At 47.1% G+C, this 26,793-nt stretch overlaps 1 protein-coding gene across 1 annotated transcript in view; it reads right to left on the reverse strand.

Moving 5' to 3' along the window:
• The window catches only part of LOC119974889 (GAS2-like protein 2A), a 75,940-nt gene that overhangs the window by 30,335 nt on the left and 18,812 nt on the right, over nucleotides 1–26,793 (reverse strand). Inside the window, exons 2-3 of the mRNA XM_038814224.1 lie at nucleotides 12,775–13,016; nucleotides 2,489–2,596 (exon numbers count right to left, since the gene is read on the reverse strand). Of these exons, the coding sequence (XP_038670152.1) occupies nucleotides 2,489–2,596; nucleotides 12,775–13,016 (350 nt within the window). The remainder of the gene's footprint in view (nucleotides 1–2,488; nucleotides 2,597–12,774; nucleotides 13,017–26,793) is intronic.

Raw genomic sequence — 26,793 nt, forward strand, 5'->3', positions numbered from 1 at the left:
GATTTCCGGTGTGAACGGCTATTCTCCGCCGCCGCGACGGGAGCGATTCCGGCGCGGAGTGTCAGAGAACCCCGTCCAAGGGGTTTGAAAACAAGGATCAGAGTTTCAAAGCAGAGGCTCTAGCAGTTCTGAGATCCAACGGTGGTCGGCAAGTCCGAGGAGTGGTAATCAATGTCAAAGGATGCAGAGGGTAATGGAGGGGTGCGGGTTGGCGGTAGTCAGGGCTGGAATAGTAGGGGGCAATTGGTGACCGGGAGGGTAGTCAGGGCATATGGAGGATAGTTGAAGGGTGGGGGGCTTGTGAAGTAGTCAGGGGGGTGGAGAGGCATTCGGAGGGGGGTAACTAAGGGGTCGGGAGGATAGTCAGGGCATGAAGGGTAGTTGGGGGTGTAGGTTAGCGGTAATGAGGGCTGGGTTGTGGGGGATAGATAGGGATTTGGGGGTGTCAAGGGGTGCAGAGGGTATTTAGGGTGCATGAGATGGGGTGGTAGTTGGTGGGTTGGGCAGTGGCTAGGGTTGGGGGGGGGGAAATTGGTATGCTAGTCGGATGGTTGGGGGTGTAATCCGGGTGGGCGGTTAGTCTGGGGTCCTGGAGGGTAGTCAAGGTTTCTGAGTGGTAAGTAGGGTGTGGGAAGAGGGAGTTAGGTGGTCAGGGGGCTGTCGGCAGGAGAGTCCAGCGGAGAGTTGGTGGATCATTAGTATAGTGAACAGGTTTTAATCCTTCCAACCTTGCCCCTCGCCTGAGGTGTGGTGACCCCCAGGTTAAATCACCACCAGTCAGCTCTCCGCTTCTAAGGAGAAAGCAGCCTAAGGTCATCTGAGACTATGGCGACTTTACTTCTACTTTCCCTCAGTGGGAACCGTCTGAAGTCTCCGACTTCCACTCAGGAGTTTTGTAGATTTCACAAAGGCTTGGTGCTTTTATACCTCTCTAGTGGTGGGGAGAGAGAATCAAGCTGAAATACCGACTAAAATTTGTTTATAGAGGTGAACATAATGGTGTCTCATCGGAAGTCCATAAGACTATAAGACATAGGAGCAGAATTAGGCCACTGGGCCAATCGAGTCTGCTCCGCCATTCAATCATGGCTGTTATTTTTCTCATCCCCATTCTCCTGCCTTCTCCCCATAACCCCTGATCCCGTTTTTTTTTTTTTTATTTAGAGTACCCAATTATTTTTTTCCAATTAAAGGGGCAATTTAGCATGGTCCACCCACCGAGCCTGCACATCTTAGGGTGGTGGGGGCGAAACCCACGCAAACACGGGGGGAATGTGCAAACTCCACACAGACAGTCACCCAGAGCCGGGATCGAACCTGGGACCTCGGCGCCGTGAGGCAGCAGTGCTACCACTGCGCCACCTTGCTGCCCCTGATCCCGTTATTAATCAAGAACCTATCTTTCTCTGTCTTAAAGACACTCAGTGATTTGGCCTCCACAGCCTTCTGCGGCAAAGAGTTCCACAGATTCCCCACCCTCTGGCTGAATAAATTCCTCCTCATCTCTGTTTTAAAGGATCGTCCCTTTTGTCTGAGATGGTGTACTCTGGTTCTAGTGTTTCCTACAAGTGGAAACGACCTCTCCAAGTCCACTCTGTCCAGGCCTCGCAGCATCCTGTACGTTTCAATAAAATTCCCCCTCATCCTTCTAAACTCCTATGAGTACAGACCCAGAGTCTTCAACCATTCCTCAACGCCAAGCTCCTCATTCCAAACCTCCTGGACAACCCCTGTGTAGTCAGTGCATGGGGACGTCCGAGGGGTATCGCTTCGATATGGCCATCCGGAGACAAAAAGATCTGGGCCATTACACTACTGAATTAATAATCCTGAATATTCCAATCCACCATAACACTTTGAGAATTTGAATTCAGTTTTAAAATCTCGATAAATTATAGAATAATACTAGGATCAAAGTTGGATTGTCCTAAAATTCCAACTGATTCACTAAATGTCCTTTAGGAAGGCAAACCAGGCCCCAAAGTGCCTCTTGCCCCAATAAACATGGCGGACACTTAACTGGTCGCTGACATAGCCTCAAATGCCACTCAACTGTATCGGGAAACACCACCCAGATGCAAGCCTTCCACCACATATGGACGATGAATTGCAGCCTTGCCAACACTGTACATAACCCAGGAGACCTTCCATCAAACCCAACATTGTAAGTCAACCTTTCTCCAGATAAATCCACAATAAACACAAGAGGTTTTGCAAGCCATAAATGATTCTTAAGTCCAGAGATGACGATGAACTCCTGAAAGAGTTTTTTTGATCTTTAAATGTTCAGTAATCTTTGATTGACATAGTGTTAGTTGCTCCATCTCCCCCACCGGTGTGTGTGTGTGGAGGAATGGTAGGTTTCACAAAGGCTTGGTCCTGGTACATTCCTCGCTCGTGGTGGGCAAGCCTGAAATACTGGGCAAAATATCATCTGTCGAGGTGGGCAAACTGGTTGCCTTCAATAATAAGGGAGACGAAAACTCACCCTCACGAAAATTAAAGTGTTGGAGTCTCCCACTTTATATTTCCCTTCGGAGACTTTCACCATGGGAAACTGGTCAGGACAGGTGCAGCGACTCACAAGGTGACGTACCTGCCCGGTTACAAAACAGAACGTAACATTAAATACAACAGCAAGATGTCCCAAAACCTTTTAAAATCTTTTCGGTACTTTTAGAAGCGCAGTTAGTGTTGCAATGTAGGAGCTGCAAGCAGTTAAGATTAACAGGGAAAGTTTCCACACAAAAAAGTGAAGCAAATCATTAGATTATCTGTTTTGCTGATGCTAGCCAGGACGCACCCCTGCTCTTCGTCAAATCATTCCACCAACTTTTCACAGCCAAAGGGCAAAGTGAGCCTCAATTTAACTTTCATAGGAAAGAGGCAGGTGGAAGGGGCCAGGATGGAACTGATGGGCTCAACGGCCTTTCCAAATGCCATTCTTGTGGTCTTTCTGTTTCACGGAAATTCTCCCACCGCCCGTATTCAGAAGGAATTGCTTGAGGTAAAAAGTCCACTCACAATCCTGTCACACCCATAAAATGTGTCACATAAAAAAGCATCCCTCAGCCCTCCCAAACTGTGATTTTAACAGACAGTAAATTGTAGGTTGCAGTTGTGCAACTTTGCGGTGTGTGTTTCCAGTGTAAAAGCTGAATATTTTACACAGTGATAGGCTATCATGTCTTTGGGCCATCCCAAAGCATTTTATAAACAATGGATTACTTCAGTACAATTACAGCCCTTGTTATATATTATAAATACAGGATACCAAGGTCCCACTAATATTGTTAATGGCTGTTGAAGCTCTTTTTTGTGCTTTTGGTTCTGTCAGGATGCTGTGACATGTACATTAATCTTTAATTTCATCAGCTGATCAAATCTATATTAATCTGTTCCAAAAGTACCTTAAAAAAACAAACACAGTGACTTAAGGTGAATGTCACAGGTCACCTGAATTCTGCCATTACAAGTTGACGAGTTTCTGGAAATTTCCAATGTGGATTACAATTAAGGTAAGCCAAGGCAACGTCCTGTGAAATTTCACACCTGCTGATGTCAAGAACTACTTTTAAATATGAACTGAAGTTGTATTGGCTCTTACTATTTGCATTTCTATAATGTTTCCCTTTTAGGCAGACACAGAAAGTCTACTGGGGCAATGATCATATAGAATGTTCTTCCTATCTCATTGGAATGGTCCAGTCCAAAGTTGTGAAGAGACTAATCACCTGGTCCATAAACAATAGCCACAGTCTGTCCAGACATGAGCTAATCAATTACATAAGAACGTAAGAACATACGAACTAGGAGCAGGGTTAGGCCATCTGACCCCTCGAGCCTGCTCCGCCATTCAATGAGATCATGGTTGATCTTTTGTGGACTCAGCTCCACTTTCCGGCCCGAACACCATAACCCTTAATCCCTTTATTCTTCAAAAAACTATCTATCTTAATCTTAAAAACATTTAATGAAGGAGCCTCAACTGCTTCACTGGGCAAGGAATTCCATAGATTCACAACCCTTTGGGTGAAGAAGTTCCTCCTAAACTCAGTTCTAAATCTACTTCCCCTTATTTTGAGGCTATGCCCCCTAGTTCTGCTTTCACCCGCCAGTGGAAAAAACCTGCCCGCATCTATCCTATCTATTCCTTTCATAATTTTATATGTTTCTATAAGATCCCCCCTCATCCTTCTAAATTCCAATGAGTACAGTCCCAGTCTACTCAACCTCTCCTCGTAATCCAACCCCTTCAGCTCTGGGATTAACCTAGTGAATCTCCCCTGCTTACCCTCCAGTGCCAGTACGTCCTTTCTCAAGTAAGGAGACCAAAACTGAACACAATATTCCAGGTGTGGCCTCACAATTGTGACCTTATACAATTGCAGCATAACCTCCCTAGTCTTAAACTCCATCTTCTAGCAATGAAGGACAAAATTCCATTTGCCTTCTTTATCACCTGTTGCACCTGTAAACCAACTTTTTGCGACTCATGCACTAGCACACCCAGGTCTCTCTGCACAGCAGCATGTTTTAATATTTTATCATTGAAATAATAATCCCGTTTGCTGTTATTCCTACCAAAATGGATAACCTCACATTTGTCAACATTGTATTCCATCTGCCAGACCCTAGCCCATTCACTTAACCTATCCAAATCCCTCTGCAGACTTCCAATATCCTCTGCACTTTTTGCTTTACCACTCATCTTAGTGTCATCTGCAAGCTTGGACACATTGCACTTGGTCCCCAACTCCAAATCATCTATGTAGATTGTGAACAATTGTGGGCCCAACACTGATCCCTGAGGGACACCACTAGCTACTGATTGCCAATCAGAGAAACACCCATTAATCCCCACCCTTTGCTTTCTATTAATTAACCAATCCTCTATCCATGCTACTACTTTACCCTTAATGCCATGCATCTTTCTCTTATGCAGCAACCTTTCAGGCAGACACAGAAAGTCTACTGGGACAATGATCATATAGAATGTTTTTCCTATCTCATTGGAATGGTCCAGTCCAAAGTTGTGAAGAGACTAAACACCTAATCCATAAACAATAGACACAGTCTGTCCAGACATGAGCTAATCAATTACATAAGAACACAAGAACATACGAACTAAGAGCAGGAGTAGGCCATCTGGCCCCTCGAGCCTGCTCCGCCATTCAATGAGATCATACGAACTAGGAGCAGGAGTAGGCCATCTGGCCCCTCGAGCCTGCTCCGCCATTCAATGAGATCATGGTCTCACGTATGATTAAGATAGATAGTGTCCAAGTGTGACCACTTGTCAAAGGCTTTCTGGAAATCCAGATATACCACATCCATTGGCTCCCCGTTATCTACCTCTCTGGTAATGTCCTCAAAAAATTTCACTAAATTGGTTAGGCACGACCTGCCCTTTATGAACCTATGCTGCGTCTGCCCAATGGGACAATTTCTATCCAGATGCCTCGCTATTTCTTCCTTGATGATAGATTCCAGCATCTTCCATACTACCGAAGTTAAACTCACTGGCCTATAATTACCCGCTCTCTGCCTACCTCCTTTTTTAAACAGTGGTGTCACGTTCGCTAATTTCCAATCCGCCGGGACCACCCCAGAGTCTAGTGAATTTTGGTAAATTATCACTAGTGCATTTGCAATTTCCCTCGCCATCTCTTTTGGCACTCTGGGATGCATTCCATCAGGGCCAGGAGACTTGTCTACCTTTAGCCCCATTAGCTTGCCCATCACTACCTCCTAAGTGATAACAATCCTCTCAAGGTCCTCATCTGTCATTGCCTCATTTCTATCAATCACTGGCATGTTGGGCAGAATTCTCGACTCCCCACGCCGGGTGGGAGAATTGTGGGGGGGCCGGGCGACTCACGACACGCCCCCCTGGCGCCCCCCATGATTCTCCCACCCCCGTTCGTAAGAATCACCTCTCGCCGTTTTTCACGGCGACAGGCGATTCTCCGGCCCGAATGGGCCGAGCGGCCTGACGTTCCCAACCGGTGCACGACGGCGGCAACCACACCTGGTCGCTACCGTGTGAACATGGGCGGCAAATGCTAGTTTGAGGCTTGTGGGGGGCGGAGAGGGGAGTGAGCACCACGGCCGTGCTCGGGAGGGGAATGGCCCGCGATCGGTGCCCGCCGATCGTCGGGCTGGCATCTCACAGCGACGCACTCTTTCCCCTCCGCCACCCCGTAAGATCAAGCCGCCATGTCTTGCGGGGCAGCGGAGGGGAAGACGGCAACCGCGCATGCGCGGGCTTGAGCCGTCAGCCGTTGTGACATCAGTTGGGCATGCACGGGTTGGAGCCGCCCAACCTGCGCATGCGCTGCTGACGTCACTTAGGCGCCGCCGTCGCATCATTCGCAGCGCGCCGCCTTGACGCAAGCATCAAAGCCCGGCGGCCGAGAGTTACGGAGCGCCGCTCCTAGCCCCCCGGGTGGGGGTGAATAAGGTGAGAGGAGCAGCCTCCGAGGCCACCGTGAAACTCGGCCGAGTTCACAACGGCCTTCCCGATTTATCGCGGGAGCGGAGAATTCCGCCCGTTATTTGTGTCTTCCACTGTGAAGACCGACCCAGAAAACCTGTTCAGTTCCTCAGCCATTTCCTCTTCTCCCATTATTAAAACTCCCTTCTCATCCCCTAAAGGACCAATATTTACCTTAGCCACTCTAATTATTATGGGGAGAGATCATGTGACCAGAAAAAAAAGTTTTTGAAATGGCTTTTATTAGAACACCCAAGCTGCAAAAGAAACAGTCCAGAAGAAATCTGCTAATGGAGCAGTGACACTATCTCTCATCCCTTCTCTCTCAAGTTCAAGACCGCATCCCTGTTATAATTTGAAATCCATCTCAGAGATAGAGAATTTCCATTGCGAGGAACCTCAAGTACAAAATCCTTGGCTTTTGGAAATTCCAGATTATGTTTAAAAAAAGAGACAGTGTTCAGAAATTACGGTTTATGTAGACCATAACTCTACTGGAACTTCAAGAGCACCATGGAACAGTAATAAGTCTCACAATACCAGGTTAAAGTCCAACAGGTTTGTTTCGAATCACTAGCTTTCGAAGCACTGCTCCTTCCTCAGGTGATTCAAAACAAACCTGTTGGACTTTAACCTGGTGTTGTAAGACTTACTCTCTCCACCCCAGTCTAACGCCCGCATCTCCACACCATAGAAAAGGTCTGCCTCAGTCACAGAGAGGGTGGGAAAGCCTGTCATCAGAAAAAGTTTGCCCTAGATGTGCATCACCAACCACACAGCCAGATTTTGAGAAATTGTGCCATAACTTGCATGCCCATGGGTCTCATCAGGGTCTCATCAGACCCAATAGGTACATAAATTAATGTTTTTACAGAGTACACTGATTTTTATATACACATCATGTTTTATAGGTTTATCTTTAATATGTAATATTTAGTCATGAAATACTGAATGCCACAGTGTTGTTGTTTTGTTTTAGATGGTGTCTGAGGCCACAATAATTCTCAAGCATTAAGATGGGTCATATTAGGGCAGCACGGTGGGGCAGTGGTAGCACTGCAGTCTCACGGTGCCGAGGTCCCAGGTTCGATCTCGGCTCTGGGTCACTGTCCGTGTGGAGTTTGCACATTCTCCCCACGTTTACGTGAGTTTCGCCCCCACAATCCAAAGATGTGCAAGGTAGGTGGATTGAACACGCTAAATTGCCCCTTAATTGGAAAAAAATGAATTGGGTACTCTAAATTTAAACAAAATGATGGGTCATATTGAAAAATTATTTGGGAAATGTTGCCAATGGCTCTCTTAATATCCACCTGAACAGGCCTTAGATTCCAAAGACATCTTTATCAGTGTATAACTAGCTCAATATTACACTGAAGGATCAGCCGAGCTCCCAACAGGAGTTTGTAGCATTTACATAGTGGTGTGAATTGTCCGCTGCAGGATTCTCTGTTCTGCCGGCAGCGCACTCCCGCCTGTGGGTTTCCCGGTGGTGTAGCGTGGCCACAATGCAAAATCCCATTGGCTGGGAGCGAGAATGGAGAATCCCGCTGCTGGTGACGGCACGCCACCAAGGAACACACTGGGGAGGTGAAAAATTCACCTCAGTGTCGTTAATAAAGAAAATAAACATCCCAATCATTTATGAGGAAACGATGGCACAGTGGTCATGTCACTTGTCTAGTAATCCAGAGGCCCAAGCGAATACTCACAATGGGGTTTGAATCCCACCATAATTAACATTAAGAATAAATCTGGAATATAAAGCTAGTCTCAACAATGGTAACCATGACAACAATCATCAATTGTTGTAAAAACCCATCTGGTTCACTAATATCCTTTAGAGAAGGAAATCTGCTGTCCTTACCTGATCTGGCCTACATGTGACTCCAGATCCACAACAATATGGTCAACCTTTAATGGACCCTCTGAAATGGCCTGGCAAGCCCCTCAATTCAAGGGCATTAGGGATAAGCTACAAAGGCTGCCATTGCCAGTGATGCCCACATTCCATGAAAGAATAAAGACAAAACAATACTAAGCCAAAGAAGGAGAGATTGGGAAAGACGATGAAAGGTTGAGTCAAATATTTTGTTTTTAGGGAGGGTATTTAAGAGGGAAAGAGAAGTGAGAAGGTGGGGACATTCCAAAGAGTAAGACATTGTTGACTGATGGTACAGTAGCACTTGACAGGGTCAAGAGGTGGAGAATATGGCCACAGGCTGGTGGAATGGAGAGGTCAGGAGGAGGTTTATAGGGTTGAAGGAGGTTACAGGAATAGAGAGCACAGTAGGTGGTGGATGCATTTAAATACAAGGACAAAAACACTTGTGGGAACCAGAATCCAATGTAGGTCGATGAGCACAAGGGCAATGGGACTTGATGCAAGTCAGCATTCGAGCAGTAGGATGCGCTGGAGAATGGTCAGGTGGATCAGAACAAAGGTTCATAACCTTAAAATTAGAGCTCGACTGTTGAAGGATAATGTCAGCAAAACACAAAAAGGTCGTGGAAATTCTGAACTCTCTCTCACAAAAAGCTGCTGGGGCCGGAGATCAATTGAAAATTTCAAAACTGAACATAGAACAGTACAGCACAGAACAGGCCCTTCGGCCCTCGATGTTGTGCCGAGCAATGATCACCCTACTCAAACCCACGTAACCCAACAATCCCCCCATTAACCTTACACTACGGGCAATTTAGCATGGCCAATCCACCTAACCCACACATCTTTGGACTGTGGGAGGAAACCGAAGCACCCGGAGGAAACCCACGCACACACGGGGAGGACGTGCAGACTCCACACAGACAGTGACCCAGCCGGGAATCGAACCTGGGACCCTGGAGCTGTGAAGCATTGATGCTAACCACCATGCTACCGTGAGGCCCATAAGACTGAGATTGAGAAATGTTTGTTAGGAAAGAGTATCAAGGGTTACAGGCCTGAGGTGCATCAATGGAGTTAATATCAGCCATCATCCAACTGAATGACGGAACCGACCGAAGGGGCAGAATGGCCTCTTCCTATTCCTATGTTCCTCCGTTCTTTTACTTCAGCTCTACCTACAGGAGTCTCTCTGTGGCTCCAATATATCGGGTTGCCCAGAACTGCGGAACTGCTCCAATTTTGGCCTCAGGTGTTCAGCATTATATCTTTGTCTTTTAAACACTTGACGTATAAATTCCCGAAATTATTTGCCTTTTTACCTTTAAAGATTTCTCGACTGATCTTTGTTGCTACATTCAGTAAAGAACCTTATACCAGGTAAACTCTCCTACATGGTTCTCAATGCGCTACCTGACAATTGCCTGCTTTAAACTGAGCCTGCCCCCATATGTCCATTCTGCCCATATCATTGGGCATTGATATATTGGGCAGCAGGGTAGCATAGTGGTTAGCATAAATGCTTCACAGCTCCAGGGTCCCAGGTTCGATTCCCGGCTGGGTCACTGTCTGTGCGGAGTCTGCACATCCTCCCCGTGTGTGCGTGGGTTTCCTCCGGGTGCTCCGGTTTCCTCCCACAGTCCAAAGATGTGCGGGTTAGGTGGATTGGCCATGCTAAATTGCCCGTAGTGTCCTAAAAAGTAAGGTTAAGGGGGGGGGGGGTTGTTGGGTTACGGGTATAGGGTGGATACGTGGGTTTGAGTAGGGTAATCATTGCTCGGCACAACATCGAGGGCCGAAGGGCCTGTTGTGTGCTGTACTGTTCTATGTCTATGTCTATCATCCTGCATTATTCCTAACCGTTTGCTATGCTCAACATCTAATAGTGCAGTTCAGTAAAATTGGTCTTGTGCCAATGTGCATCTTCTTTATATGAATGGAAAAAGAGAAAAGTTTGAGCACAGATCCCTGGGGCTCGCTATTACCCATAAGTTCCAACCACCACCTTCGCTGCAGCAGGTCAAGAGTAGATTCCAACCTCCACTGAATTCCTACAGTACAGAAGGAGGCCATTCAACCCATTGGGTCTGCATCAACCCTCTGAAAGAGCCCCCGACCAAGGTCCACTGCCCCGCCCTATCCCCGTAACCCCACAACCCCACCTAACCTGCACAACTTTGGATACTATGGGGCAATTTAGCATGGACAATCCACCTAACCTGCACATCTTTGGACACTATGGGGCAATTTAGCATGGACAATCCACCTAACCTGCACAACTTTGGACTGTGGGATGAAACCTGAGCACCCGGAGGAAACCCATGCAGACACGGGGAGAACGTGAAAACTCCACATAAACATTCACCCAAGGCCGGAATTGAACCCTGGTCCCTGGCGCTATGAGGCAGCAGCGCTAACCAATGTGCCATCATGCCGCCCTCCTTTAAGCTGCATGGGCTCAGGGTCTGCAACAGGCCAGCAGATAGCGCAGAGGAGACTAACAGGCCCTACACAAAAAGTGCTCTTTCGAAGGTGTGTGCATGTGCGGCTATGCAGCAGTTTTAAAGGGACTATGCAATGCAATAACTGGGTCACGCACAGGTTAAAAACAGTTTAGTGAAGGAAATATTGCTGGTATATGAATCAACCCAAAATATTCTTATTAGTCCCCAGCTGAAACTATTGAACACTTTCAAACAAGATCCAAATCCGAATGACTCCGGGGGTACCTTAAGTTCTTTCTCTGAAATCTGTAGGCTCACACAGAGGTACAGTTCCACAGCTATAAACTGGTGCTGGGGCCAAGTAGCTCAGCTTCTGCTTCATGTTAGAAACAGAGTTCCACAGATGCTGTATCATGTTAGGGTTAGGGATACAGTTCTAAAGATGGTTTGTCATGTTAGGGACACAGTTGTACAGTGACTGTCATGTTCGGGATGCAGTTTCACAGATGCTGTGTCATGTTAGGGATACAATTTCACAGCGCCTGTGTTATGTTATGGATACAGTTTCACAGATGCTGTGTTATGTTATGGATACAGTTTCACAGATGTTGTGTCATGTTAGGGATACAATTTCACAGCGGCTGTGTCATGTTAGGGATACAGTTTCACAGATGCTGTGTCATGTTAGGGATACAGTTTCACAGATGCTGTGTCATGTTAGGGATACAATTTCACAGTGGCTGTGTCATGTTAGGGATACAATGGGGAATTGGTGTCGCTCCACAAACTGAGCTAACCAACCCCCAAGCACGACAGTGCACTTGGCTCAGTGTGGTTCTAACCACCCAATTAACATGTTAGGGATACAATTTCACAGTGGCTGTGTCATGTTAGGGATACAATTTCACAGTGGCTGTGTCATGTTATGGATACAATTTCACAGCGGCTGTGTCATGTTATGGATACAGTTTCACAGATGTTGTGTCATGTTCGGGATACAATTTCACAGTGGCTGTGTCATGTTATGGATACAATTTCACAGTGGCTGTGTCATGTTAGGGATACAGTTTCACAGATTTTTAAAATATAAATTTAGAGTACTTAATTTATTTTTTTCAATTAAGCAGCAATTTAGCGTGGCCAGTCCACCTAGCCTTTTGGTTTGTAGGCGTGAGATCCAGGCAAACACGGGGTGAATGTGCAAACTCCACACGGACAGTGACCCAGGGCCGGGATCGAACCCGGGACCTCAGTGCCCTGAGGCAACAGGGTAACCACTAACCACTGCACCACCTTGCTGCCTACAGTTTCACAGATTATGCTGTAAGGGATACAGTTTCACAGATGCTGTGTCATATTAGGTGTACAGTTTTATAACGGATGTGTCATGTTAGGGATACAATTTCAGTGGTTTCGGCATGCCACAACTGAATCTGCCTCTCCCACGGTCTCCTCCAGATCCTAACCTCTCGTGATTTTGATCACCTCGATCAAAATATCCTCATAACCTTCTCTTCTCCAAGCAGAACAATCCCAATTTCTCCAATCTATCCAGGTAACTAAAGTCCTTTGTCCCTGGGCCCAATCCTGTGAACCATTTCCCAAACAGCTCCGAAGGAGTCAGCAAAAAGAAAACAAGTGGAAAATTCAGAGAATCCTTTTCATGCAGCAAGTTGTAGTGATCTGGAATATGTTGGATGGACAGATGGGGGCCGAGTCAAAAATAAGATTGCTTTTTTTTGGAAAAAAAGGGAAGTGAAAACAGACCAGAAAAGAAAACATTTGCAAGGTTATGGGGTGGGGGAGGGCACTGATTGGCTAGTTCTTTCACAGAGTTAGTACAGGTACAATGAGCTGAATGGCCTCCCGTGAGTTACTGTGAAGAGCTCATGCTGGTTCAGTGTGATTTGTGTCGGACCGTTGGAGATTACAACCTCGGGCATACTCACCATTTCATCCAAGTTTTTGAAATCACACAGCTCCTTCTGTGGCTTGGGTTTCGGAGGGATGGTCTCCGGTGGTAGGTCCATCTCCACCCGGATCTCTTCCTCGATCTCTTCCTCCAGCTGAATGAGGACCGGGGCCAACATTCCGAACTTGGAGGCTCTCCTGGCCACCTCCAGCAGGCACAGCACAAAGTTCTTCTCGTTTTTCCTCAGGACCAGGTCCTCTGTCTCAAACATCAGCACGTCTGCAAAGGGGACAAATTCTACAGTCACACCCAGCTGGTCAAAGGACTGGGAGAACAAGCAGGGGGAAGGACGTCGAGAAGGAAAGACTTGCGTTTACACAGGGCCTTCCATGATCTCAAGCCGCCGCCCTCAAAGCACTCTGCAGCCAATGAGGAAAGAAAGATCTCTGGAAGCCCAATCACTGCAGAAAACGGGATGGTCAATTTGTGTACAGCAAGATCCCAAAAACTTTAATGAGAGAGTTCACTCAATGATCTACTACAGCCATGGTGGTTGGGATAAATATTGTCCAAGATATAGAGGTGGACTCCCTTGCTCTTCTTTGTAATAGCGCCACGGGATCTTTTACGAGAACCTGACAGTGCCTCGGAGCTAAAATCGCATCTGAAGGACGGCACTTCCGACCGTGCAGCACTCCATCAGTGCTGCGCCAGAGTGTCAGATTTTGTGCTCAAGTCTATCGAGTGGACTTGGAGCCTAAAGCTTTCTCATCCAGACCTGAAACTGCAGCTGGTAAACATGCTGTAAAATCTCCTCAGGGGCCTGCTCAAGCTAGATCTTTTGACAACTGCAAAGGGAGATCAGTGCACTATGAATTCGTCACACGCTGTCTAACCTGTGGGTTGGTGTTGCAGCTCCCCCTTGTGTCGGCCTGTAGAACTGTTATCTGTAAGTGACATTTATTTGTTTTCCAGGTGGAAATTAAATTGAGGTTTCTAAGATGACAAAGCGAGTACATTCTGTTTGAGCTGGTTGCAGGTGGGGAGTTGGGGGGAAAAGGGGTTAAAGCAGTGATGGACAACCTGGGCTAGTGAGTGGGCCAAATGAGTGACCCTCCTTCATCGCAGTGGGCCGCAAGATTGTTCACTAACCATGACCCCGAGAATAAGATTAAGTACATTTAATACAGTCCAAATATTTCATAAAGAGTTATAGAAAATGTTTTAAATTATTTGCATATTAATAGAACTGTAATCAATTTGAAATGGTAAAACAAAAGAAATATTTATATTTGGACACAGAGGGAGCGCACGGCTCTCACAGTCAATGTTGTGAGCAATCAGCATTCACCTCACTTCACTTGACCTCGCTTTATGTATGGATCACTTCAGTGATACCGGAGGTAAAAAAACTACAAGGATGGAAATCAACGGAATATGACCAATCTGCATGTGGGCAATGGCCAACAAAATGTCTCTTGGGCCGCACTCAGAACCCAGATGGGCCTCATGTGGCACCCGGGCTGAAGGATGCCCATCACTGGGCTAAAGGGATAGGGTGAGATCGGCAGGAGGGAGGCCAAAGTGGTGATGGAAGGGGGATGGGAAGCATTCCTAGTGGTGGCATAGTGCTGAGCACTGCTGCCTCACAGCAGCAGGAACTTGGGTTCAATTCCAGCCTTGGGTCGGTGTGGAGTTTGCACGTTCTCCCCGTGTCTGCGTAGGGTTTTCTCCGGCTGCTCCGGTTTCCTCCCAGCATTACAAAGAAGAGCAGGGGATCCAAAGATGTGCAGGTTTATTGGACTGGCCACACTAAATTGTCCAAAGGGTCGGTGGGGTTAGGGGGATAGGGTGGGTGAGTGGGTCTAGGTAGGGTTCTCTTTCGCAGGGTTAGTGCTGACTTGATGGGCCAAATGGGCTCCTTTTGCCCTGTAACGTTTCTATGATTCTACTCCTCCTGATCCACACAGAATGTTATTTAAAAATCAGTTAGCTCACTACGAGAGCCGAAGCTCCTGTGTTCATTTTACTCCTGGGTTTCTGGCTGGAGCCTGATTTAAATGATAATGACGTGTCTTCTCTCTCTAGAATTGGACACTGTGACTCATTACCCACTGCCATTAAAATGGATCAGAGCAAATTTCATTTATTTGCATTGAGCCCTCAACACGGCGGCACAGTAGCACAAAACGGAGATTGATAAATATTTGTTAGGAAAGAGTATCAAGGGTTACAGGCCCGAGATGCATCAATGGAATTATGGGTGGTACAGTAACACAGTGGTTAGCACTGTTGCTTCACCGCGCCAGGGTCCCAGGTTCAATTCACGGCTTGGGTCACTGTCTGTAAGGAGTCTGCATGTTCTCCCGTGCCTGCGTGGGTTTCCTCCGAGTGCTCCAGTTTCCTCCCACAAGTCCCGAAAGACGTGCTTGTGAGGTGAATTGGACATTCTGAAATCTCCCTCTGTGTACCCGAACAGGCACCAAAATATGGCGACGAGGAGATTGTCGCAGTAACTTCATTGCAGTGTTAATGTAAGCCTACTTGTGACACGAATAAAGATTATTATTATGACATAGAATCATAGAATCCCTACAGTGCAAAAGGAAAGGACAAGGCAGTACCATTCAATGTTAGGATTGTAAACCAGCCTAATCAATGTCAGGGTCCTCCACCAGACTGTTCATCAGCAATGAAAGGGCCTAATTGAAGTGAAACTATCTGATGGAACATCTGGTTCTATACGTTTTCTCTTTCTTGTGGGAGGAGAGAGCGGCCGCTCCTAAGCCAATGTCCACTATGATATGTGGAAATCAGACACTCACTGTGTGGGGAACTGCCAGGACAAAGCCACACTCCACCGCAATCTGATGCAGCATTCCCAAAAGTTGGCCTTTGAGCACGACACTAGCTGTATTATGACAACACATAAAACGAGTGCTCAAGGTGATCCAGTGAAACGACAGGATATCAGTCAAAGATCACACAGTCTTCAATCCTGACCCGTTACTTTACAACACAACCCTGCCGACATGAGGGAGGTTACGGGTGTCAGATTTCCACCAGGAGGCTGAGGGTGATCTCTACTCAGCAGAGGGTCGTCAGGAACCTGCAAGAATTGACCACCGAGACGAACTTTGCCAAGACTTCTTGACTATCTTCCAATTAAAGTTATGGTGGGACATTTCAGGGAATTTCTATTTCCACTGTTCCAAAGAAACTCTGCATTAATATAGCAGTTTTCACAGCTTCAGCATGTCCCAAAGTGATTTGCAAACAGACAATGAAATGCTTTTTGAGGCGATTGCAATGTTGGAAATGTAGTAACCAGAGGACCTGGAGGAGGAATATGAGCTGCCGGGGGAACGGTTTTAGGTACTTACAGGTCCGGGATTTTGTGAGGAGGGAGGTGCCGTCCTTTCTCGGGTTGCTGCCCTTGGGGCTGCAGGATAAGGTGCCGTCAAGGAAGGGAGTAAGGGAGGGGAAGGTGTCCGAGGTTTACAAGGAGCTGATGGACTGGGAGGGCGCCCTGATAGGAGATTTGAAACAGTAGTGGGAGGAGGAGCTGGGGGGGGGGGGGCGGGGGGCAGGGGAAGGCCAGGACATGGGAGGAGGCACTGCGGAGGGTAAATGTGCAAGGCTCAGCCTTATTCAGTTTGAAGTAATTCACAGGGCGCATGCAACAGTGGAAAGGATGGGTAGATTCTTTGAAGGAGTAGATGATTGGTGTGGACGGTGCTCGGGGAGGTCTGCGAACCGTGTCCACATGTTCTGGACATGTCCGAAGCTGAGGGGGTTCTGGCAAGGGTTCGCCAACATAATGTCTGAAGTGTTGGGGGTAAAGGTGGCCCGGAGCCCAGAGGTAGCGATATTTGGGGTGTCTGAAGACCAGGGAGTGAGAGAGGCCAACGTTTTGGCCTTTGCCCACCTTAAAGCCCGGAGACGGATTTTGCTGAAGTGGAGGGACTCGGAGCCACTGAAAGCAGGTGTGTGGATGGGAGACCTGGCGGAATTCCTGAAGTTGGAAAAGATTAAGTTCGTCTCGAGAGGGTTGGTTGATGGATTCAGCCAGAGGTGGAAGCCGTTCATTAACTTCTTTAAGGAGGATTGAGGTGTCAGCAGAGGGCAAAGGGGAAGTAAAAACAAGCGAGGCAGGGCGGGATGAGGGGGGTGTGGGTGCTGTTTATTTACTGTGTGGTATAATTTTGCTTCTGCTCTTATTTGTTCTGTTTGTTGTTTATACAAGTGCCTTAATAAAATACTTTTTCTAAAAAGAGAAAATGTGGCAACCAATTTGTGCACAGCAAGATCCCACAAACAGCAGTGAAGTAATGACCCGACAAACTATTTTAGTATTTGAGGGACAGATATTGACCAAGACACTGGGGAGAATCCTTACTCTATCCCAAAATTCTGTGTGGAGTGGTGATTGCTATTCGTATCACCAGTTCTTCCGCATATCCATCCCAGAAATTGCATTGATGACTATCTAGGTTATCATTAATGACATTAGCATTGAGCATTAACTCTATTGTTGCGAGCCCAATTCAGCTTTTTGCTGCTGTGTGGCAAACATGCAGTCTTCTAATCCCTGATAACACATGAGCACCAGACACTGAAACTGCTATTGAAGAAGGTTATTAAGTTTATTGTTTAATCTACATTTTAGAATTGTGTCTGCACATTACAGTGCTTACGAATATTCATGTGCCTGTAGTCACACAAAAATCTTTCACTTCCGTTGCTGCATCGCCTCTCCTTTCTGGGACCCACTCCATGGGGTTGATTATTGACATTGATCTCAAGTGCTATCAATTTTATAACTTGGAGCTACAGAGAGATGACACTAGTTTCTATGGCTGGGACTTTCTGGTCCCATTGCAGGTCACGTTCCAGTGGATGTGGTGAGCTAGCCAAAGGTCCATTGAATTTGGTGTCACCAGTGAATACTGCCGGCGGAGAGGGGCGGCGAGAGGGGGGTGGGGAGGCCGCAAGATCCTGCTGTATGTATACGGCCAATTTTATTTACAGTGCTTTAAAGTGTCTGCTCCATGCTTCAGCTCTGGTTTCCAGCTCTTTCTCCAGTTTTTTATTCTTTTCTCTGAGTCCATGCCCAGGCTTAACCATTCAAGAATATTGAGCATCAACAGTAAACAGACTCACATAATGAAATACAGAACAGTTGAGCCATTGAAGCCAGGACGGCACGATAGCACATTGGTTAGCACTGTTGCTTCACAGCACCATGGCTCCGGGTTCGATCCGAACTTTGCGTGACTGTGTGGAGTCTGCACGCTCTCCCCGTGTCTGTGTGGGTTTCCCCCAGGTGGTCCGGTTTCCTCCCACAGTCCAAAGATGTACAGGTTAGGTGAACATGTCATGGTAAATTGCCCCTTAGTGTCCAGAAGGTTAAGTGGTATTACTGGGTTACGGGGAAAGGGTGGGGGAGTGGACCTAGGTAGGGTGCTCTTTTGGAGGGTCAGTGCACACTCTAACTCACTCTGTTTCACCTGAACTCCTTTTGAGCTGGGGTCTCCTATTGGCCTTCCAACATGAGACGGTGGCACATCATTCTGAGTTGGATTGTGCGAATGGCTCCTTGGCCACTGGTTAATCAAATTGGGGAAAACCATTATTTTTCACCTAATGTGGGGTCGAGGCCGCCATTTGATCCTGAAATCAGGGTCCTGATCCAAAACCCAAAATCCTGCCTCAACTGGTGTCCCCGTGCCTTCAACATCCCACCCCGAGCGTCTGTAGGTTGAAGGGGAAGTGCTTTAGCAACTTTCAGGATGCAGCAAGGCACTTGGCAGTACACGAATACAGCAATTGCAGGAGCACCGGGCATGTGTACAGCCCGCCATTATCAACTACATTATTTACAGCATCAGAAAATAGCTGTACTCATCACAGCAAAAACCCTGAGAATCCGGAGCCCTCTGTCCAGATCAGTTTTACATTGAAATTGCATCTCTGTGGATAAATCTGCGAGAGTTGGCATGTCTGCCACATCCTCGCTGGAAAAGAGATGTTTGACAGGTAACTGCTGTCTTCAGGATTCGGAGTTCTCGATGATGGGGAGCAAGATTAGCTGCTTCCCCTTGTCCAGGACAGCAGAACCAGATGATACAGCCTCAATTTGCTGGGGTATGAATTAGAAACTAATCCCTAGAAACAATGGGGAACAATGGAGGAAACCCACGCAGACACGAGAACGTGCAGATTCCGCACAGTGAGTGACCCAAGCTGAGAATCAAACCTGGGTCCCTGGCACTGTGATGCAACAGTGCTAACCACTTTGCTACCGTGCCGTCCCGCCAGCCGGCCATTGTGGCCACCCCCATGCAGTCGGGAAATCCGCAGGCGTGAGTGCGTTGCCGGCGAAGCGGAGGATCCCACCGACCGAGAATCCTGCCCCATATCTTAGTAAGCGGTCAGTCTGTGACACGGGACGGGGGGGGGGGGATATTGATTATTTCAATTGCAAATGAATTGGATTCATAGGAAATGGATTTATTTCAGAAAATACCGTTTTGGGATACAGAGTATGAACAATGAGTAATCTGCTTTATAAATGGAGTACAAAAGAAAGGAAATTATGATGATCCTTTATGAAAACACGGGACCAGGCTCCATTGGACTATTGGGAATTTCGGAGGATGTAAATGTTTTAGGGAGGGTGCCGGAAAGATTTAAGACTGCAATTTTGGATCCGGGACAGGTTGGTAGTAGTGATTGCAGAATCAGTGTCAGAATCCCTGGGTTTATCGGATTTAAAATCTACACGGTTCCTCGTCTTGATTACAAGTTACGGGCATGGTGCACTTCAGTTGCGAGGATAGATTTGAAGTGGCGGGACTGTTCTTTCTCAAAGAAGAGAAAGTTGAGAGGAGATTTGGTCGAGGTGTTTAAAATCACGAGGGGTCTGGGTGGAGTAGATAGGGAGAAAATGTTCCCATTGAGGGAAGGGTTGAGAATCAGAGGACACAGATTTAAGTTGAGTAACTAAAGGATCACAGGTGGCATGAAGCAATATTTGTTTTACATAATTGAGTGCGAGATCTGGAAGGGGCTGGTTTAGCTCACTCAGCTAAACCACTGGCTTTTAAAGCAGACCAAGGCAGGCCAGCATCACGGTTCAATTCCTGTACCAGCCTCCCCGAACAGGTGCCGGAATGTGGCGACTAGGGGCTTTTCACAGTAACTTCATTTGAAGCCTACTTGTGACAATAAGCGAATTTCATTTCATTTTCATTTCATTTCATATTGACTAACAATGTGGTAGAGTTGTGGTTTTCCAAAGTAGCCAAAGGGCTGGGTTATGGCTGGTGGGATTGGTTGAACTACTCTTGCAGAGAGCCGGCATGGACTCAGAGGGCCGAATGGCCTCATATAGCCATTTCTCAACCAACAATAATTTTTTAAAAAATTTAGAGTGACCCAATTCTTTTTTTTCCAATTAAGGGACAATTTAGCGTTGCCAATCCACCTACCCTGCACACCTTTGGGTCGTGGGGGGTAAGACCCACGCAGACACGGGGAAAATATGCAAACTCCACATGGACAGTGACCCGGTGCTGGAATTGAACCTGGTCCTCCAAGCTGTGAGGCAGCAGTGCCAACCACTGCGCCAACGTGTCGTCCTATCAACCAACAATAATAATTTAGTTTATCATTCAGGATGAAATTCCCTCAGTGTCTCTCATTTTTTTTGTGCATCTCTTCATGTTCCTGCGGGCATAGAGGAAATCCATCAAGGACAGGAATAGCAAGCAGGAAAAGATTAATTATGCCCTGGGAAAACTAACTGGGATGATTATAAGAAAGAACTAAATGTACTTTTCCTGTTTACTTTGTCTAGGAAATCAGAGGATAATGAATCCTGAGCAGTAACACAGGATAGTTAACAATGCATCTTTAGCATTGCTGAAAAAAGACATGTTGTCAAAGCTTTTCGTCCTGCACTCATCAGGACAATTTGCAAGAATACCAAATATACAGGGAACAACAATTTATACCACAGGAGAAGAGAGTATGGATTGTTTGGCAAATGGACTCTGATTGGCAGAGGTGTTGCCATTGAGAGTGCATCAGTTAACTGATGACGCCCAATTTAAGATTATCAGTTGGTCTCACAGGGTGGCTCACTTGTGCGTGCTAAAAACATATATTAATAACACACAGGGTCCGGTCCTCTGCGGACAGAAAAGACGCGTATAAACATTATACCTTTCTCAACTCAACAAAATGGACAACAGCCATTCTCTGGTTCATTCCCCGGGGTAATGTCCTTGTCCAATCAGACACCACCTGCCTGGTTTCAATTTAAACAAAGGTTGGCAGTTACTGTCAGTCATCAGTTAACTGGTGCATTCATCCTAGCAACACTTCTTCCCATCAGATTCCCATTGCCAACCAGCCAGCACTCTCATCTCATGTTGTTGTTCCCTATACATTTGACAATTATCCTGATGAGTGCAGGACAAAAAGCTTTGCAACATGTCTCTTTTTCAGTAATACTCAAATTCTGTGCTACCAAACAACTAATTTCATCTGAAGCTAATTGGGGTGGATGGTTTACTAAGCGATGATTTTAAAAATCTGAAGAAAGGATTGTTAGCTTTGTAAATATTTTAACACAGTCACTAATATATACATATATAATGGGCTGGATTCTCCGGTATCCCAGCCGCATGTTTGTAGGTGGCGTGCACTTCGCTGGCAGCAGGATTCTCTATTCCCACCACTTGTCAATGGAGTTCCCCATTGAAAGCACCCCACACCACTGGGAAATCCGTGGGCGAGGTTGCTCTGCTGGCAGGAAAAGAGAATCTAACGGCTTGAGAATTCCAGACATTATTTTTATATATACATCTATACATTATATACATTATGTTGGGTTATTGTACTGGCAGCTACATGTTGTCACTATATGACACTGGAGTACAGTAATGATGGATACAGGTCTGTCACTGTGTAAAATGAATACTATATAACACTGGGCAGCACGGTGACACTGTTGCCTCACCGCCCCAGGGACCTGGGTTCGATTTCAGCCTTGGGTCACTGTCAGTGTGGAGTTTGGAATGTCTCACCGTCTATGCATTGATTTCCTCCAGAAGCTCCGGTTTCCTCCCACAGTCCAAAGAAGTGTAGGTTAGGTGGATTGGCCACGCTAAAATTTCCCCTTAGTGTCCTAAAGGTGATGTGGGGTTACTGGGTCACGGGGAAAGGGTGTGTGTGTGTGGACCTAAGCAGGGTGCTCTATCCAAGGGCTGGTGCAGATTCGATGGGTGGAATGGTCTCCTTCTGCACTGTAGGGATTCTATGATATAATATTGGTGGCTACAGGTCTGTATATTCTGGTATGGTACTGGTGTGAACATGTCTGTCAATGTATAACTGGGATATAGTAAAGGTGGGAACTGCATAACACTGGGATAGAGTACTGCCGGGAACATGTCTGTCATGTGCTCCGGGTGCTCCGGTTTCCTCCCACAGTCCAAAGATGTGCGGGTTAGGTGGATTGGCCATGCTAAATTGCCCGTAGTGTCCTAAAAAGGGGGGGTTGTTGGGTTGCGGGTATAGGGTGGATACGTGGATTTGAGTGGGGTGATCATTGCTCGGCACGGCGTCGAGGGCCGGAGGGCCTGTTCTGTGCTGTACTGTTCTATCTTCTATCTATGTATAATATAACAGTATTGAATAGCAATCTATATCAATACTGTACTGAGGTACAGTACTGGTGGATATTGCTTATATAACACTACTGGTACAGCAACAGTACTGGTGGGTATAGATCTGATTGGATAACACTGAGGAGCAATACTGGTGAGGATAGTGTATATTGCTGGGATCCAGGTCTGTCTCTGTATAACACTGGGAAACTACTCGTGCATACAGGCCTATCACCGGGGGCAGTGATCAGCCTCAGGCAGGGTGAGTGCGAATGTCAGTCAATTGACCGTGGCTCATAGATTTCTTTTCCTGTGATGTACTGTTACCAATCAAATCAGTGACATTTACTGTTTAATGTCTGCTCTGGGACAAGCCTGCTGTTTTATCCAGTGTTGTGGTACAGTACAGTGATCAGATTATCAGGCTGGAATGGATCCTGGTTATCACAGATGTTAATGCTACCTGAATAATCCCTATTAACATTGCCCCTTTAAAGAGTCATACTGGTGGATTGATTATTTGTGACATTTATTTCTCATCTGCCAAGGTCTGTTGAAAATAATTAATTAGAAAAGATTTTACGATGGAAAGCTCCTAAATTTAGATCACTTCCAAACCACGCGGGTGCAGGGTGTCATTCTGTAATTCCCCGCACACTGATCACTGCCAGGCCAAAATGAGAGCCAAGCAGAACGATTAGTCACTTTTAATCGTCCCTCTCACACTTGCAGTCATACAGCAGGAAAGACAAGAAACTCTCATTCTTTACCGCCTGGACGTTGGGCATCGCCTGGGCAGAGAATGGAAGGAGGATCTGGAGGGGTGCAGCTGGTTAGCAAAACATATCCCCACCCCCCTGACCTATCCTTCCACTGATCTAAAGAGGAGGAAATGAGAGTGCTGCCCATGTGATGTCCCCTTACCCCGCACCTCGCAGGCAGTGCTTAAAGATCAGGTGCTGACACACTGTTCGCAGAATAGAATCATAGAATCAATGCAGTGCCGAAGGAGGCCATTCAGCCCATCGCCTTGAGGGCTACTCGATCTTGAAGTGCCCTCTTTGCAACTTTAGAATGTTCTAAATTTTTAAAATAGCCTCATCAACCCCAGCCACCATTGTGGACGATAAGCCCCTTCACAAGGCAGCTTGCTGACGCAACTGTGATTTCCCCCATTTCAATTACTCCAACATTACTGGCCCTGCTCTTACCCAACTCAGCCCTCAGTTCTGGAATCCCCTCCTTAGCCCTCTCTATCTCTCTTCCTTTAAGAAACTCCTTAAAACCTACCTCTTTGGCCAAACTTTGACCCCCTGTCCTACTATCTCCCAATGTGACTGAAACGTGTTGGATATTACCTGATAATGCTCCTATGGAGCATTTACTATGTTGATGACACTATATAAATGCAAGTTGGTATCTATCCTGTCTTTTTGAATCTGGACAGGGTGGTAGTAGTGATGCCAGAATTAGTGTCAGAATCCCTGGGTTTAATTGGTTTAAGATTGTCATGGTTCCTTTGTCTCAATTACCAGTTGGACACTCTTGCAGTAAGTGCTCGTGGACAGATTTGGCTGAGGACAGGTCTGTCATGTCCTTGTGCTGTGGCCAGTAGGACTGATACACAATAGAACATCTAGGGTGCGATTCTCCGCTCCCTAGGCCGGGTGGGAGAATCGCGGGAGGGCCGCTCTGGCACCCCCCGCGATTCTCCCACCCCCCCCCCAAAATGTTTTTCACGGCGACCGAGCGGGCCGAGCGGCCTGCCGTTCCCGACCTGTTCACGCCGGCGGCAACCACACCTGGTCGCTGCCGGCGTGAACATGACGCAGAAGGTGAGTATGGGGCCTGTGGGGGGCGGAGAGGTGATCGAGCACCACGGCCGTGCTCGGGAGGGGACTGGCCCGCGATCGGTGCCCACCAATCGTCGGGCCGGCATCTCCAAGGGACGCACTCTTTCCCCTCCGCCGCCCTGCAAGATCAAGCCCCCACGTCATCCGGGGCAGCGGAGGGGAATATGGCAACTGCGCATGCGCGGGTTGGAGCCGGCCAACCTGCGCATGCGCGGCTGACGTAATTAGGCGCTGTTGGCCGCGTCATTCTCGGCGCGCCGCTTTGACGCCAGCGTCAAGGCCCGGCGGCCGAGATTTACGGAACGCCGCTCCTAGCCCCCCGTGGAGGGGGGGGGGGGGGGGGAGGGAAGAATAGGGGGCAGGGTGCGGCCTCCGACGCCGTCGTGAAACACTCCGGGTTTCACAACGGCGTCGGGCATTGCGGTGAATTCCGACCCTAGTTCTTGACTAGTTGAAGTAATTTATTATAAAACACGTTGCGGTAAAGATAAGTAGAAAAAATATATTACAAAACTATTAACACTAACACATTATCCTCGAACAACTGCTAGTATAAAACAGAGATTATTCAAACAGAGATGAGGAGGAATCTTTTCAACCAAAGGGTGGGGAATCTGTGGAACTCTTTGCCGCAGAAGGCTGTGGAGGCCAATTCACTGAGTGTCTTTAAGGCAGAGATAGATAGGTTCTTGATTAATAAGAGGATCAGGAGTTATGGCAGGAGAATGGGGATGAGAAAAATACCAGCCATGATTGAATGGCGGAGCAGACTCGATGGGCCAAGTGTCCTAATTCTGCTCCTATGTCTTATGGTCTTATAACTGTCCACTAACACGACTAACTCCCAATTCCTCGAGGTACAGAGTCACAAGGTAGGTTTACACTGCCACCTGCTGGTCAGAGATTGGGTACATCGTTATCTACATGAGTGTATATCATCACAAGGTCGAGTCTGGGATCTTCCTATTCCAGGCGAGATTCTTTGGCCTCCGCGTGACGTGTTGCACAGCAGGAGGCGGTGGCTGATCTTTTGGTCCCACTGCTGTCAATGCAATTTCCATTGAATCCACTCCATGCCACCAGGAAAGCTGCTGCGCGGGGTGCACCGTCGATGGGACTGGAAGATCCCGCCAGCGTGAACAGCGGAAGGTCTCGACTTCTGTGTTTGCGGCTGATGCCGTAGGTTTTGTAAATGACTGAACCACGAATGGGTTTATAAACCACTATCAATTTGTATGGGTTTGAAAAAATAACGGGCTGAATTCTCCGCTGGCAAGATCCTCCGCTTCGCCGGCAGTGCATCCGCCTCTGGGGATTTACCAACAGCGTGCGGCTGCCCACAATGGGAAACCCCATTGCTTGGCTGGTGGTACGGAGAATTCTGGTGCGGCGGGACGGAGAATCCCTCCCAACATCTCTTGATTTTTTCCCCCCAAATATCCTGATTTTCATGATCTTTTGTCATGATTTATAATGCAGTGAGGTTGGCATTATTAACATGCTCAATTTGCACTATTGCTTTTTAGAATCCAATCCCTCCATTTTCTCAATTGTTCTGGTCCCTTTAAAATTGGTGCTCAAGCCAATAGCTCAAGTAAAAGCTCCAGTTAATGTAGAACTGAGTTACTCAGGCCAGAACTGTCATAGGCTCAGGTTTCTGGTCAAGTTAAAGCTAGGTTAGGTTGGGGTACTGGAGGTACTAAATTTCAAGGATACGACAATTGACCTTGGTGCCGCTGAGACAGTGAGGGTGAGATGCCAGTGAGGGGGATGATTATCCAGTGATCCCTGCAAGAATGCACATTTATTTGCATGTGGACGAGGACAGAGATTGCCTGCGATGTATTCTGTTGTGGAATTGACCGTAGGTATTGATGGAACCATCAATTCACCAGACACGTATTTCCGATATGAATCTAGGCTTTAATCGACTTACTTCAGAGCCAGCCTGTTACCCGTTGATGAACTCGTAGTGAACTCAGGCTAACTCTGGACAAGGGTATTTATACAGCGGCACTAGGGGAGGAGTCGTGGGCGGAGCCAAGGGTGGAGCCCAGTACAATTTCCTGAGTACTCCCAGAGCTACTCCACCTAGTGGTAGGAAGCGCCACAGTGCTTTACAAAGACAGTGTGAATTATCATATATACACATATATTACATTCACCACAGGTATTTGCTATCCAGTCTCACACTTTGGTGGGATACCAGAGTGGATCTGACACCAGTGGAACCAAATTGTCCCAGCAGAAGAAGGGAGAAGATCGTCATGTGGTCAACTTGGGACACCTGGGACACACCAGCTCCATCTCATGCAAACTGGAATTCCTCAGTCAAATCACTACAATCTGGGAATACAGCCATGGAGCAGGAGCAGCCATTCATACCACCAACATCCTCTCACTTCCCCATTTTACACTATATTATATGAAATTCATCCAGAACATTAATCATTGAGTTGAGACAATAGTGAAGGTGCAGACTCAACAGGAATACAGTGGGAGAGGGAGTGAAATTGGACTTGGGTA

Source organism: Scyliorhinus canicula, chromosome 12 (assembly GCF_902713615.1).
Source record: "Scyliorhinus canicula chromosome 12, sScyCan1.1, whole genome shotgun sequence".
NCBI classification, from domain to species: domain Eukaryota; kingdom Metazoa; phylum Chordata; class Chondrichthyes; order Carcharhiniformes; family Scyliorhinidae; genus Scyliorhinus; species Scyliorhinus canicula.